This window comes from Manis javanica, chromosome 13 (genome assembly GCF_040802235.1).
Source record: "Manis javanica isolate MJ-LG chromosome 13, MJ_LKY, whole genome shotgun sequence".
NCBI classification, from domain to species: domain Eukaryota; kingdom Metazoa; phylum Chordata; class Mammalia; order Pholidota; family Manidae; genus Manis; species Manis javanica.
Genome location: NC_133168.1, coordinates 95,386,136 through 95,401,530, shown reverse-complemented (window position 1 = coordinate 95,401,530; position 15,395 = coordinate 95,386,136). Strand labels below are relative to the sequence as shown.

At 58.8% G+C, this 15,395-nt stretch overlaps 2 protein-coding genes across 4 annotated transcripts; both read right to left on the bottom strand.

Moving 5' to 3' along the window:
- Positions 1-23: 23 nt before the first annotated feature.
- Positions 24-7,995, bottom strand: MCOLN1 (mucolipin TRP cation channel 1). Its single transcript, XM_017664580.3, has 14 exons — positions 7,803-7,995; positions 5,956-6,152; positions 5,044-5,211; positions 4,788-4,953; positions 4,311-4,419; positions 3,973-4,069; positions 3,682-3,781; positions 3,392-3,498; positions 3,098-3,247; positions 2,868-2,969; positions 2,465-2,587; positions 1,974-2,189; positions 327-457; positions 24-220 (listed from the first exon to the last, which is right to left on the bottom strand). Exons 1-14 carry the CDS (start codon positions 7,831-7,833, stop codon positions 184-186), a joined length of 1,734 nt encoding a protein of 577 aa, XP_017520069.3. The 5' UTR covers positions 7,834-7,995; the 3' UTR covers positions 24-183.
- Positions 7,996-9,533: 1,538 nt separating this feature from the next.
- On the bottom strand, positions 9,534-14,169 carry ZNF358 (zinc finger protein 358). 3 transcript variants are annotated; one of them, XM_037018493.2, is made up of 2 exons: positions 14,147-14,169; positions 9,534-11,327 (listed from the first exon to the last, which is right to left on the bottom strand). In XM_037018493.2, exon 2 carries the CDS (start codon positions 11,287-11,289, stop codon positions 9,607-9,609), a length of 1,683 nt encoding a protein of 560 aa, XP_036874388.2. In that variant the 5' UTR covers positions 11,290-11,327; positions 14,147-14,169; the 3' UTR covers positions 9,534-9,606. The 3 variants fall into 3 exon arrangements, with proteins under 3 accessions (XP_036874388.2, XP_036874387.2, XP_017520090.3); XM_037018492.2 differs by lacking the exon at positions 14,147-14,169 and adding an exon at positions 13,313-13,468; XM_017664601.3 differs by lacking the exon at positions 14,147-14,169 and adding an exon at positions 11,570-11,716.
- Positions 14,170-15,395: the final 1,226 nt, after the last annotated feature.

The window sequence follows — 15,395 nt, the reverse complement described above, 5'->3', positions numbered from 1 at the left end:
CTCCCGCTAAAAATGAGAACGAGTTAATTTCTCCTGTTTATTTAACCCACCCCAGTGTCCGACGCGGTGGTCCGGTCCCTCAGGGCGCGGAAGGGCACCGGTTTTTAAAAGCAACCCCTAAAAATAAATAAGTGCGGTTTCCGCAGTCAGGGAGCTAATGCCCAGTGGCAGTCGTGGTTTGCGTCAATTCACCAGCAGCGAACGTTCCTCCGAGGCTTCCCTGGAGGAGGGTCGGTGTCAGCGGCGGCGGAGGGTTGCAGTTCTTTCCGACATGCGCCCCTTCCCCCAGAGCCACCCGACCGGGACTGGGTACTCGGGATTCGAACCTGCCGCAGCAGCACAGGAGGCTGCAGGCCGAGCCGCTCCCACGGCGGAACTTGCCGGAGGTGGGGCTGTCCTGGCACTGAGCGATGTAGGCCTGGAGCTCGCTCTGCTTTGTACCGGCACCGCCCGGGTGCTGCGGAGAGAGGAGGGTGGCCCAGCATCAAAGGGGCCCCTTGGTGTCTGCCCTGCCCTGCCCTCCAGCCCTCCCTCCCGGTGCCCTCACTTTTCATCCTCCACCAACCAGGCCCCCACCTCTGGGGCTTTGCACTTGCTGTGCCCACCACTTTTTGCTCCTCACGGTTTGCTTCACAAGGAGGCATTCTCTTACCTTGAATGTGTGTACACCCCGCTTCTTGGTCACTTGGTGCCCTCTGCTGCAGCGCCAGTGCTTAAGAGTCATGCCTAACTCAATCTGGGTAATTTATAGCCACCTACTAAGTTTGCACACAGTGGGAGCAAGGTCTGGGCTTGTACATCCAAGGCTGATAGACAGGCGTCACGTTTAAGTGCCGGAGCAAGACCCATGGGGACACCAAGGGCCAGAGTGACAGGAGTGTGTCTGTGGGGTGGCTGTACCCGGGCACGGGGTGGGGAATGTATACATCTGCGTTCCAGCCTGAGTGAAGTTCTAGCTTTCAGAGGAGCCTGTGTCCCCATCCCCATCCCACGGAAGGGCAACCATCTCTTCCCCAAGTCCTTCCCGGCCCCTAGGCGTTTCCTTTGGCTGCTCCTTTTCCCTGGGGCTCAGTCTCATCAATCCAGAACTTTCTGGGAGGATGGAAATTTGGATATTTATGCTGTCCAATCTGGTAGACACTAGCTTCACTGGCTTTGACCACTTGATATGTGGGTGGCTGGTGTGAATGAAGAACTGGGTTTGGAAGTGTATTTCATTAAAGTCAAAATTTAGTCACATGTGGCGAGAGACTAGTGTTGGGCACACATTCCAGAAACCTTCCTGGCCTCACCGCACCACAAGTCTGAAGCAGGGGGTCCCTCTGTGACCTTCCATATTTGTTAATACCGCTTACCTATTGGCCCCCTGTTCCTGCATCAGTATCAGCCGTCCTGCCCACGGGTCGTGGACAGACCACGTGTGCCTTGCTTCCTAGATGCTCAGTGCCTGGCACAGGGCTGGTCCCCAACAGGCCCTTGGACATGTTTGCCTAAAGAAATCTGTCTACCTGCCACACCATATTCTTCTCTGACCCCTTCTCTTCCTGACCCCCAAAGCCTGTAGAACAACCCAAACCAAACAGCCCCTGCCCGGCCCCACCCCCAGGATGATCACACTGTCCACTTAGTACCTGACGCTGGCCAAGTCACTCCAACTACGGTTTGGTTTCCCTATTTGCAAAAGCCAGGTGTGGGACCCCCACCTGGATGGAGCCCCATCTTGAAAAAACCAGGGCTGCAACAGCTGTGACCAGGATGCTATCAGGCCTGCCCCCGCCCCCGGCACTGAGCCACCCCTCCTTTGGCTTTGCAGCATCTCCCACATTCTCCCCCTGGGTCCTCTCCTCACACTGCTGTGTCCCCCCAGACCCGGTGGTGGCCGGTGCAGAAGGGCCCGGAGCCCGAGTTCAGGGCTGAGTGTGTGTGTGTCGGGGTTGGCCAGGTGGGAGAGGCTGTACAGGCCAGCAGCTGACCTTGATGGTGTCGTAGGCGCCGGTGATGAGCGCGATGAAGAGGCTCAGCACCATGTAGATGAAGAGGCTGATGAAGGAGTAGAGGTAGAGCTGGGAGAAGAGCCAGACGAGGCTGCTGCGGCCTTGCTGAGCCTGCATCGCGGCGAACGTCACAAACATGTCGTCCCCGTTGATGAGCGAGAATAGGCACTCTGACACCATGGACAGCGAGCGGAACTGCCGGCCAGGCAGCAGGGTGAATGGGGTTACGGGGTCAGGGGGAGCCGAGGGCAGGGCTGGGGGCAGGGCGGGTCACCACAAGTCAGCAGGGGCAGTGGACGGAACTGCTGTCGACCTGCTGGTGAGGTACCAGGGGCTGAGGTGGGTCATACAGTGTCCCCCAGTCCATGCTAGACAGACCAGGGGTCAGAGGGTTTAAGAAGTGGTCCTGCAGGAGCCAGGGGCCCCTTGATGGGGTCATGAGCACCCCCGCACCCCCAGCCAGCCCCTACCTTCATATGATAGGGCCCCAACACAATCCAGCCACAGAAGCAATAGCCCAGGTAGATGACAGCCACACAGCAGCAGAAGCGCATGACGCTGGGCAGGGCCACCCGCAGCGTGGCAATGAGGATCTGCAGCAGGCAGACGGGGGCCAAGATGAAGGTGGGGGGCCCCTGTACCACCTGTACCTGGGGCCACTACATGGCTGGACTCGGTTGGGTGGGTATGAAGGGGCCGGCTCCCGTGGCCTCCTGTCCAGGTGTGGTGACAGGAATGTCTGGGGTGGGCAGGTATGGGAAGGGACTCATGACAGGCCACTTACAGTGGCTGGTGATCGCCTTCCTGTGTATGAATGTATTCAGAGGGTGGGAACTGGGGAGCAGGGGCCTGGCCAGCACGTGGGAGGCTTACATTGTACTTATGGAAGAAGGTCAGGTAGCGGATGACGCCGACCCAGACAAGCAGCGTTGAGGTGCCCAGGAGGATGCTGCAGACATCATAGCTTGCCAGGTTCTACGGGCGGGATCAGCGTCACCCCTCCTGGCCTGGCCCTTCCGGGGCACTGTGGCCCCAGACAGGCATCAGTGAGTCTGAGATCTGGAAGATGTCAGACTTCCCAGCAGGGATTGGGCAGGACCCACCTTGGCTTCAATGCCTATCTTCATGATAGTGCCCGAGATGGTGAGCACGTCGCTGGTGACCAGCAGGATGTACCAGCCATTGACAAATTCCAGCCGGTCCCACGGGTTGATGACCTGTCCCCGCTGCCGCCACATGAACCTGACAAACTCCTGCAGGACACAGGCGGGGTGAGGACACATCCAGGCACAGGACACTCCCACCACCGCCCCTACCCCACTCCCAAAGGCCCGCCCTTGTCGCCCCGGAGTGGGCGAGGCTGGCTCGGTGCGTGGGCAGTGCTGGGGGTGGCTCACGTTCTGTAGCAGGAAGCCACGGAGCAGGGAGCGGGCACACAGCAGGAAGGAGAAGGAGCAGGTGAGGATCACGACCACATCAAACAGGAGCCGGAAGCTGTTGTCTCCTGTGGGGAGGGGGCTCCGGTAGGGCCAGGCCTAGGGGGCTGCAGGGCTGGTTTGTGCTGGTCAATGGGCTCATGGGTCACTCTGGGTGAGTTGGAAGCTCAGTCCCCACTGGTCTGGGGCTTGGGGATCCCTGGGTATGTTGGGACCCCTGGTTGGTACTTGTCTGGGGCTTGGGGGCTCACCATGCCCGAAGACACTGGGGTGCTTACACTCCTGGATGTGGGCCTGGGTCTCCAGGCTGATGGGGATACGCCCGCTGTGGGCCTTATTGTCAAATGTGATCTGCAGGGGTATGGTGGGACAGGAGGGGATAGAGTGAACCTTGGCAGGCCTGGGCTCCCAGACCTGCAGGAGTGGTGGTCTCTGGGGCCCCAGACTACCCCAGCAGCCCCATGGCAGGCCAAGGGTCCCTACCCCCCGACTCAGAGCCTTGCGGGCCCCCACTGCCGTCACCCTGGACACCGTGGGCTCACCAGGACGTGGAAGGTATAGCAGTCTGGGATCTCATTGTTGATAAGGCTCTGGAGGTTGATGGTCTTTAGCTGGAAGTGGATGGTGACGTTGATCAGCCTGCAGTGAGGAGGCTTGGGTAAGGGGCTCTGCCAGGCCCTCCCGGCACCTGAGGGGCAGCGCGCCTGCCCCACTGACTTTGCAGCTGGCAGAGGAAGCGCTCCCATGACAGGGGTCAGCATGAGGTCTCCAGAGCCCCTGCCTGCAGGGAAGTGGTTGCCAGGGCCCAGGACACGTGCTGTCTTGCCTCCCCAGCCCTCAGCCCAGCACTGGAGCGGCCCCTCCATCAACTGGGCAGTACTTGTGGAATTTGAGCGTGAGGTTCTTGTAACTGGTGCTGCCATCCGAGAGAAAGAGGTCATCGCTGGGGGGCACAAGGGGTCTCTCAGGGGGGTCCACCCGGATGCAGTCTGAGGACAGGGAGGCAGAGAAGGGATGCTGGGGTTGAGGGGGACACAGTCTCCCCAGGGTCCCCGACAGTTGCTTCCCTACTCTGTTTCCCACTTTGTACATGAATATTTATTGCTCGTTTCCTCCTGTCTCCTGCTGGGTAGGGCCTGGTCTTATTCCCTACAGACCACAGGGCCCCCAAATGTTTAGTGAGTTATTGATATTAAAATGTAAGGCCCGGCTCTTTCTTCATGCCAAGAATTCCACCAAGTACACTGCATACAGTGGATTATTAACTGACATCCCCCCCTCCCAGACGAGCAGGCAGAACTAGGGGGTTGATCTCCCCAGCCTGAGCTCCCAACTACACCCTGCCTGCATCACTCACCAGTGACGACCATTGGGTCAATGTCAAAAGTGTCATTGGCTGGGTCCACGTGGCCCCGGTGGTAGTACTGCTGGCAGAGGGCCAGAGCTGAGCCATTGGCCCAGGGGCCGCCCCCACCCGGCACATAGGCATACTGGCCCAGCGACACATCGGGGAGCAGCAAGTACTGTGGGCAGAAAGGGGAGGGGTCCATCAGCCCTGCCTGCTTTCCCCTGCCCGCCTGCCCACATGCCCACATTCCCCTGGCCACCCGCACCTGGTCCACAGCGTAGAAGATGGCCTGGTACAGCTGCTCTCGCGTGTAGGCCGCGAAGGTGTCATCTGCCCCATCTGAGTAGCCCAGGAGGAAGAGGTGCCGGAAGGCGACAGTGTTTTCCTCCCTGAATGTCACTGCCAGCTGGTTGCTGAGCCCGAACAGGATGAGCTGGTGGGAGGGACAGGGAGAGGTTGATGCTGCTGGGGTGGGGCCTCCCTTGGGGTAGAAGTGGAAGAGAGAGAGGACTTCCACTTGCTGAGGACACACGCCCCATCTGCCCTGCCCACCACACGTTCCCCATGAGCCGCACGCAGGGGAGCTCACCTGCCTCACAAGAGCAGCAAATGTTTATTGAATGTGGACCAAGTGCCGGGTTCTGTGCCGAACCCCAACCTACAGGTAAGTACTACTATGGGGCCCCTTTCCCGAGGGGAAGTGATGAGTGTGCTAATGTGCCAGAGCCTTAGAACACACCAGCAGCAATGCTGGGCAGGGGCTGGGTCTGATGCATCTGGGGGTCCCCAGAGCCCAGCACAGGATCTGGCATGGGAACGGGAGGCAACTAATCTGTCTAAGCCACTGGGTTGGTTCTCTTTGAGAGTCTTCATGGCATCAGACTGTCTGCGTTCAAAGGCCAGCTCCTAACACTCGGTTGCCATGTGACTTTGGACAAGTCCCTCTCTAAGCCTCAGTTGCCTCATCTACCAAATGGGGGGCGATAGCAGGTGCTGGGACCTCAGAAGGTGTTTGTGAGGTTACAGGGAGCTGCTCCCATACTGAGCTCAGGCAGCCTCCTGATTGCTGCCATTATCACTGTAATCATGTCACCAGGGAGTCAAGACAAGGCTCCAGCTACAAGATTCTCCTTCCAAGAGAACAGTGGCTGTAGGTGGCATCCTGCTGGTGTCTCACCTGCACAGTGACCACCAAGATCTTCACCACCTGCAGCATCAGCTTGAAGGGCTTGCGGCCCTTGGCCCGAAATTTGTCACACGGACTCATGAAGAAGTACTTGAGCCGGCGGCGGAGGTCTTCCTCTTCTGGAGGGGCCGGCGAAGCTTCCGCCTGGGTCCCATACCCAGGGCTGGGGGTCAGGAGGCGCTCGGTCTCTGTGAGAGCAGGAGAAGGCAGTGGAGGCCAGGCCCAGGTAGGCCCACCTGCCAACAGGGGAGGCAGGTCCCGTGTTCCAGCCAAGAAAGAACTCAGAATTTGATATTTAGGTTTATCATAGGGGCTGGTACATAGTAAGAATATCAAAACATCCCATCATTATTCCTGTGGCCGATTTGTGGGGAGAGAATCAATTTCTTCCACTGGCTCCTCACAAGATACTCCTGGGCTCATCCCAACTCCAGCTTCCAGGCATGAGCATGGAGCTCAGCTACATTCCAGTTCTTCTTTTTGGACAGACACCCCAAGAATGACCTTCCCACTCGTCATGGCCTGGCTGACCCGGGTGATGCTCTCACAAGCCCCAGGCATGGAGATGGGGGACTGACGGTAACAGGATTACATTTGCTGAAGGCCCACTGGGTGCCAGTGGATGTCAGTACAGCACTGCCGTGTGTTAGCTTATGAGCTAAAATGGTATCTTTATTAAGGGCGCTAGCTGTCTGGAAATAGAGCCCTAGGACCAAATCCCAGAACTGCCACTTCCCATCTGAGGGATCCTGGGCACCTTTGTAAGTCTCAGTCTTCTCATCTGAAAAGTGGAAATGACGTCTATACCCTTGAGGCTGAAACCCTGACAGTACTCTGAGAATGAAGTGAGGCAGAGAAGATAAAAGCCTCAGTTCAGCCCGAGTCTCAGTAATTTTTGAGCAAATAGGTACTATTCTGAGCACTGATTATTCCCCTGAATCCTGACCAGTCTAAGAGGTAGGCACAAAGTTTCAGCAACCACTGGGGTCAAAGCTGCTCACAGCAGCCCAGGACCCTCCCTGACAGCCCCCATTACCCCCCACTGGAAGAATGCTGCTTCTTTTCAGGGCCTGGCTGGTCCCCTACCTGCCCCGGCTGCCAGGATGGCTGCAGGCACTGTCAGAGCCTGTCTTGCAGGGAGGGCCAGCTCCTGACCCATCCCTTTGGAGCCTGGATGCTGCTGTGGTTGTTTATGAGACAGCCAGGTGGGAAGCCGGAGGGGAAGCCGCTTCCCTAGCTGGGATCACAGTAAATACCCCCAGACCCTACCAGCTGGGGCACCTTTCAGGTGTCCCCAGCTAGCTCATGAAGGGAAAACCAACACAGGGGTCTTCCTCCAGGCTCCCCCCAAAAAGGTGGAGACCAAAGTGCTTGGAAAGGGGCCACCCACGATCTGAGTTCAGGAAAGCTGAGCAACCCAGGCCTCCTGGATTGAGGAAGGAAGCCTGGATATCTCACGTGCGGACTGGAGAGCTGGTGCCCGCTGTCTGAGTTCTAGCAAAGCTTAGCAATCTGAACCTAGGCTCAGAATGGAAATCCTGGGATCCTCGCCGTCCCTAGTGGGAGAAGCTGGCGCCCGCCCACTGCCTGAGTTTAGGAACTCCGAGCAGAGCCTGGGTCCAGAGGGCAACTGGCAGTCCCGCCACTCAGAGCTCGGGGAAGCTGGTGCCCTCCCGCCGCCCAGGTTCTAGGAGCCGTCTGCTTTTATCTCCATCACCGCGAAGCTGACAAGTCAGCACGGGACTTTAGGAAAGGGAAAATGCGAGGCCCGCCGCCACAGGTCGGAGAAGCCGGCCGGCGGTCTGCTCGCCGCCTGCGTTGGAGCCCCGCGCCCTCACCTGAACCGCACCGGCCCCCGGGGGCCGCCATGTCTGTGCGGGGAGGGCCGCACACCGGCGGGCGAGGCGGGGCAGCAGGGGTCCGAGCGCCCGCGGCCGTCACTGCAGCGTCGCGCCCTCCCGGTCCAGCTTCAAACACTCCCGCATCAGCTGACAGGAGCCTCGGCCACGTGACGAGGGTGCCCCCGGAGCCGCAGGACCGGATCCGGGCCCGCCCCTTGCGCCACAACCCCAGCGGGAGCAGTACGCATGCGTGCCTCAAGTGCGGGCTTGCGGACCCAAGGCGGTTGCGAGATCCTAGCGCCGACCGTCGGACACTGTGTTGGGGAATGGGGGTCCTCTGAGCGTTCCTGCGTAGGATTGGCTCGGTCCTGGTCCCTGTCGTGTACGCGTCCAGTGCCGGTTCTTGATTTCCATGTCCAGTGCTTGACTCCTTACCCTCTGCGGTGTCCGGCAATAACCCTGCATCCTATTATCTCAGGGATGACCCCCTCCAACCTCCCAGAAAGCTGGTGTTCACTCTCCATTCCTTTCGCTTCTGCCCCCCACATCTGAACTGTCAGCAAATCCTATTTCATTTCTTAATTATGTCCCAGATAGGATCACTTCTCTCTACTCGAATAGCCATCAGCCTAGAGTTCCCCAACATTCCTGGCCTGGACCACAGCAGCAACCTCCTCCTTGATCTTAGGCTCCATTCCTGACCCCCTCCATTCCACTCTCCTTTCAGCAGTGAGAAGCATCTTCAAAGAATAATTCATATCCTCTGGCAGAACCTGCTGGTGGCTTCCCATTGCTCTGGGATGACAAGTAAACTTCCCACCTCAGTCTACCAGAGCCTTAGGGTCTGGCCCCACCAACTCCTCTTGCACATCTCTGTGGCCTCAGGGCCTTTGCACACTCTTGCCCTGGAGCATAATAGTTAAGAATGCAGGGTCTGCAGGGCAGACAATTCAGGTTTAAATCTAGGTGCTATCAACCACCACTTCTGTCTTCCATAAGTCCCTTAAACCCCATGTGCTACACTTTCTTCTTTGCAAAATGGGAATACTCAGTCACAGCTATCTGCCTCATGGATTAATTAACAAAATGCAAGAGCATAGCACAAGGTTGGGCAAACAGTACTGATTATTAAATTACTGGTTATCGGGATTATAAAATCCCTCCTTGGGAAAGCCATCCTCAACTAAATAAGTCTTGCTATGCTTCTTCTAGAATGCACTATACCCTGGAACTATTTGTTAAATGTTTCTGAATTCGGTATCTGTGAGCTCCTTGAAGGCCAAGGCCGTACTTATCTTGCTCCCTGCTGAGACCCCAGCAATCAACAGATTTATGTTGAACGCATAAATGAGTCACCTCCTACAGTCGTGTACCTATAATGTGAGCTTTAGGGCAAAGGGTAGGTTAGGGGAGCAGATGGGGTCAGGCCACCCTCATAATCTTATATCAGCATCCGTTATTAGCCCACTAGACTATCAACGCGCCAGAGATTCCCCCATTTGTGGAAAAGCCAGAGGGATGGGATCCTTCTTAGACCACCTCCAGGATGAATTTGTCTCTGACTAGTGTGAAACCTTGTGGGGAAGCTGGGAAGCCTGGGGATGTGGTGGGCCTAATCCGAGATACCGGGATTCCAGATGTATGGCTGGCTCAGGTCACACCCTCCCATTCCCTTAGGAAGGGACCGTGCATTAGGAGAAGAAAAACAGGCAAGCCGCAGCACAGAACCAGGAGGCAGTGGATTTTACTAAACTGCATGACACACAACTTCTGCAGGCCCCTGTGGGTGCCAGCGTCCCCTTCAGCCATCAGGCCCCAGAAGTGCCCCTTGCTCCTGCCCCCACTCGGGACTTTCGCCAGTAGGGAGGGCTGAGCTGACAGTGTCATGGGTGGGAGAGCAGGGCTCAGGGAAGGACTCAGGGTTGGGAGCGGGGCTGGGCATGGGATCCGAGTAGGGGCTAGGATCAGATCTGTGGTCAGGGCTGGTGTCCTGACCAGGCTTAGGGTCAGAAGATTTGACAGGATCCGGGATTGGGGTAGATCTGGAGCCAGAGGTGGGTTTGGGACTGGGATTGGGGTGGGAACCCAGCACAGGGTCAGGGCCAAGGCCAGAGCTGGGGCCAGGGCTGAGGCCCAGGCTAGAGCCAAGCACAGAGACAGCATCAGGACCCAAGAGAGAGACCTGCCCCGACCTCAACATGGAAGCAGGGCTGAGGCCCAGGCCGGTGGCAGCAGCGGCGGCGGCGGCGGCGGCAGCGGCGGCGCCTTCGTGCACCCGCTTGTGCTTGGTGAGGCTGGAGGCCTGGCCAAAGGCCTTGCCACAGAGCTGGCAGCGGTAGGGGCGCTCTCCCGAGTGCACGTGCAGATGCTGCAGCAGCGCCGAGCTCTGCCCGAACGCCTTGGAGCAGTGGGGGCAGGCGTAGGGCCGCTCACCGGTGTGGATGCGCAGATGGTGCTGCAGGTTGGAGCTCTGGCCAAAGGCCTTGCCGCAATGCGGACAGCGGTAGGGCCGCTCGGCTGTGTGCGTGCGCTGGTGCTGCAGCAGCGCCGAGCTCTGGCCAAAGGCCTTGCCGCACTGCGGGCAGGGGTAGGGCCGTTCGCCCGTGTGCGTGCGCAGGTGCTTGAGCAGCGCCGAGCCCTGCCCGAAGCCCTTGGCGCACACTGGGCACTTGTGCGGCCGCGGGCCTCCGTGCGTGCGCAGGTGCTGCGCCAGCAGAGAGCCGTGCCCGAAGGCCTTGCCGCACACGGGGCAGTGGTGCGGCTTCTCACCGCTGTGGCTGCTGCGGTGCTTGAGCAGCGTGGAGCGCCAGCCGAAGGCCTTCCCGCAGGCCGCGCACTGGTAGGGCCGCGCACCCGTGTGGATGCCGCGATGCTGGGCCAGCGTGGCGCCGTGGCTGAACGACTTGCCGCAGTCGGGGCAGCGGTACGGCTTCTCACCGCTGTGCGTGCGGCGGTGTTGGCTCAGCCCCGAGCTACGGCGGAAGGCTCGCCCACAATCAGGGCAGGAGAAAGGCCGGGGCGGACTGGCGGGGGCAGGGAGCACTGCGGCGCTGGTGGCCAGGACCTCGGGGGTGGCAGTGAGGCCGGATGACAGGGGGTCCAGGTCTGGGGCAGTGGTGGGGCTGAGGGTTTCGCTGTTAGGGTCGAGGACCAAGGGGACAGGGCCAATGACATCTGGGTCGAGGTCGAAACTCGAAGACATGGGGTCGAGATCTTGGGGATCTGAGTCCCGGGTCCCGGAGACAGAGCTCGGAACCTCGGCATCCGGGTCCAGATCCTCTGAGACGGGCTCCAGATCTTCATAGCTGGGGTCCACGTCTTCAGAGACAGTGTTGAGGTCTTCCGGGTCAGGCTCCGGGTCTTCGGAAACTGGGTCCAGCTCTTCAGGGTTGGTGTCCAGTTCTTCTGGGTCAGAGTCAGGCTCTTCATAAGTGGGCCGCAGGCCTTTGTGGCCTGGGTTTCTGACCAGCACCGAGCGTCGCATCCCTGATGTGGAAGTGCCAGCTGCTTCCAGGGCAGGATCTGCGAGGTAAGGACAGAGAGTGGATCGAGGGAGGGTCCGGGGATTGGTCTCTTTTGCAGTCTGGGGAGAGGAGGGAGAGGGAGCCAGGCTATGACCCAGAACTCACTCCCGGACACATAGACGGATCCTTCTCCTGTCTCAAGACTATAGGCAGACCTGTGACTTGCCCCAGCCAGAATAAGGAGAGGGTCCTGGTGGGACATGGTGCTGGGGGAGGCACCCTCCCTTCTCAGCCCCACACCTGGATGGAAGTCATGGGCTCTGGCACTAGAGGTCTCCAGAGCCCAGCTCCACGGCTCTTCCCTTCCCTCCATCCTGGACTTTTCCTTTCCAGGGACGCTTGAGTCCTGTGAGGAGAGGGAGTCCTGGGTTCCAACCCCCTTGCTCAGACTCCTCTCATGCAGAAGAGGGTGCGTGTCAGAGTTCCCGGGCTTGCTCCTAACTACAGGGCCTGAACCCCCATCCTATAGTTGGGGTTGCATATTTGGGGATTCCAGGTAGGAAGGGTGATCTGTAGTTCACTTTCCAGAGAGGGGGCATCCTGAACTCTGAAGCCTCTATATGGGGGATACGTCAGGGGGCCAACATCTGGTACTTTTTGTGGGTCACCAGGGGAGGGCAGTGGCACCCCAGCTTACTTCCTGGGAAAGAGACTATCTGAATGCCTGACCTCAAGTTCCTGCGTGCATGTAACTGTCAAACACCTGTGTTTCCAAACACCTGTTCCTAAAACTAGAGAGGGTGGTGAATGAATCTGTGGGACCTGTGGCAGGACATGGAAACCCACAGACCCCATGGCCAGGAGGGCAGACACAGGTGTCCAGCAGTGTGCCTGCTTACCCACCTGGATAGAAGATCCTGAATTCTGACCCCAGCTAGGGGGTGGGGTGGGTAAAGTAATACTCAGGGCCCCTCTTGGGTTACTGGGGCTGGGGGCGCGGTGGTTGTGGGGGCTCCTGGGCCACCTCCTAGGAAGGGGGAGATTCCTGAGCAACTGATCCCATGGCTGGAGTATGGGAACGGGTGTCAGGACACTTTTGTCCCCTCTTGGAGGAAAGATCCTAAATTCCAGCCCCCATACCTGAAGGGAGGGTGGTGGGTGAAGAAACAATAGCTGGGACCCCCACTAGAGGGACAAAGGGAGTTCTGAAGTACCTGATGGGGAGGTGATGTCTTGGGCTACCTACCCCATGGTTGGGGTTTGGGGGCCTTTGGCTTTCCTTCTGGGGAGGGGACATCCTGAGCCACAACCCAATAGCTGGGAGTGGGTAAGCAAAGGGACAGGGCAGAGTTCTTAGACCGCCTCCTCAGCTCAGATCCCACAGTTGGAGGATGGAGGGAACAATGCCTGGGTACACCCTGGGTTTCTGGGGGGCAGGGGGACTCTTAGATTGCCTCCCGAGGGTCTCCCAGATTCCCATCTCTTAGCTGGAATGCGGGGAGAAATAACTGAGGTCCTCCCTAAGTTCCTGGGGGGCAGGTGGCCCCCTAGATCACCTCCTGGGGGAGGGGGTTTCCAGAACTCTGGACCCCAACACTGGAGAGTGAGGGGAACAGTAACTGGGGTCCTGGGGGCCGAGGGAACCCTGTATCGTCCCCTCCGGGGAGGTCCTCCTGAACTCCCGACCCCAGGCCGGAGGCAGGGGAGAACAATGCCGCGGTCCCCTCCAAGGTTCCTGGAGGAGGGGGTCTGGGTCGCCTCCAGGGGAGGGGTGCTGCCTGAGCCCCCGACCTCCGGCTAGGCGGCCCCCCCACCTCCCGAAGGAAGGCGCCCAGATCCTCCAGGCCCTTCCCCGGGGCCCCGGCGGTGGATCGGGCGCGCTAGGCCGGCGCGCCCCCTCCCCTCGCGCGGCGTCCCGGCACTGCAGGACCGGCGGGCGGGCGGGGGCCGCACAGAGGTCGCCCCGGGCCGCGCCCCGCGGCCGCCCCCGCCCGGCCCCCGCCCCCGTCCCCGCCCGCCCGGCCCGCTCGCGGGGACACTCACCCGGCGCCCCTCGCCCCTGCCCGGCCCGCCGCGCCCCCCGGGCCCGCAGGAAGACCCCCGCCCTCCAGCCCCGCCGGCGGCCCCCTCGGCCCAGCGGCCCCGCCAGGCGCTCCCGGGGAGCAGAGGGGCCGGGCGAGGGCCGCAGCGGGAGCTGCTGGGACTTGTAGTTCGCCCGCGCCCGCCGCGGCCGTCGCCATCGCTGCCCCCGCCCCCCGGGCCAGCCTTTGTCCCGGCCCGGCTGCCCCGGTCGCGCCTTTGTCTCTGCGGCCCGCGCCCGGCCTCGCTGTGCCCCCGTCTCAGTCAGCGCCGCTGCCCCTCTCTGCTCCTGCCTGCTCCTGTCCCTGTCGCCGCTCTCGCTGCCCCGTCTCTCTCCCCATCTCTGTTCCTTCCTCTGTCAGTCCTTGTTTCTGTGTTTCTCTCCATTTCAATCTCTTTGCCTCTGTTCCTGCCACTTTTTATGCCTCTGCCCCTCTGTCTACCCACCCCCCTGCCCTGGCCGCCGCTCTTTCTCTGTCTCAGCTTCCTGCCATGTCTCTGACTCTTTGTTCAGAAAACACCATTCTCTCTCTCTCTGGCGCATTCTCAAGGCACCTATGTGAAGTCAAGGCTCTGAGAAGCCCTGCAGTTTATACATTTGTTCATCTTGGCTTAATCCAGCGTTTCCTTTTAAGAGCTCCCCAAGGAAGAGTGTTGGGGACACTGTCCCTGAGTATTCCTGGCTGGTGGGTCACTCACTGCTATCACTGGTAGACCCCCTGTGCCTGCCGCTCACTAGTATGGTGATCTCTGCAGAAGCCTGGGTCAAGTCTGGGAAGGACGCAGGGCAGACGTTACCTGGAGACACAGATCCCCACAAAGAGAGAGTGCAAAACTGGCGTGGCAAGCTGGCAGCTGGGCCCTGATGTTCTTCACTGAACACAAACAACGGTCACAGAATATAAACAAGGATCACACAAGGCCACTCTGTGACCATGTCTGAACCAAGCCAGAGACAAGGACGCTTGGCAACCACAAAAATGGATACACATCCCTCTCTCCCGCCTAATGCACGTGAGTGCGGCAAGTGACTGCCACTTCTTACCAGTGACAGCCTCAGTTCCATCCTCTTTCTGAGATAAAAATCACCAAAATTCCCGGTCACCTATCTGCTCTGCTTCCTGACAGCACCCACCTAGGATTGCTTCTACTCTCTTCAACACTCTTTAAAACTACCCAGCACATGCCTGAATCCTGTGAGATGCCCTCCTGACTCCCAACTCCCTCTTAAAAAGGTGCCCCTTGGTTCCGTGGTATGTGGTCCTCTGTGCCACAGCAAGCCAAAAACTTCCTTGACTACAGGTGTGCTTCTGATGGTCTTTGGCTGGTGAATTTGAACACCACCCTACCCTTGAACACAGCCTCAAGAGAATCAGGCCTCCAGGAGTCTTCTGATCTTAACCTTCTAGATCTGTGCTGAATATATGGCCTGAGACCAGCTTTCCACCTCTCTGGAAAAGTCCAGAGCAGATCTGAGACATTTGAGACTGCAGTTGGATTATGTAACTGGTTCCTCATGCAGCCACCTCAGGATGATCCCATTACAACTGATTCTTGTAATGACGGCTGTTGTTTCTACCTGCTAAGAATCTCTATTAACACCTTCTTGCTTTCTCTTTGTGGATTCCCCCTTCCACTACTCCAGTTGGACCTGTGCCTGACACAACACCCCCAGTACCATGTCAGAGAACGCCATTCCCTGGCCACAGTGATTAGGTCTGGGATGAGAACATTATGTTGGAAAGTCTCATTCTTCCTTTAGGGTCATGAGCTCTATATAGGGCCTCATTCTACCTGCATTCACCTTCCCCAGTGATCTGGAAGAATAATTTGCATACAGTATACCAGTATATACAAGAGAGAGTCAGAGCAACAGCTCTGACAGTATTGGCTGAGCACCTGGATAGAGCCATACCTGAAGCTAGAGCCCTCATTCTATCCAATACCATAAGCCAACAAATTGCCTGGGTATTTCAGCTAGTTTTAGTGGGCTTCTGTCCCTGAATCCACAATGGTCTTGACTAATTAGAAACTGGTACCTGGAAAA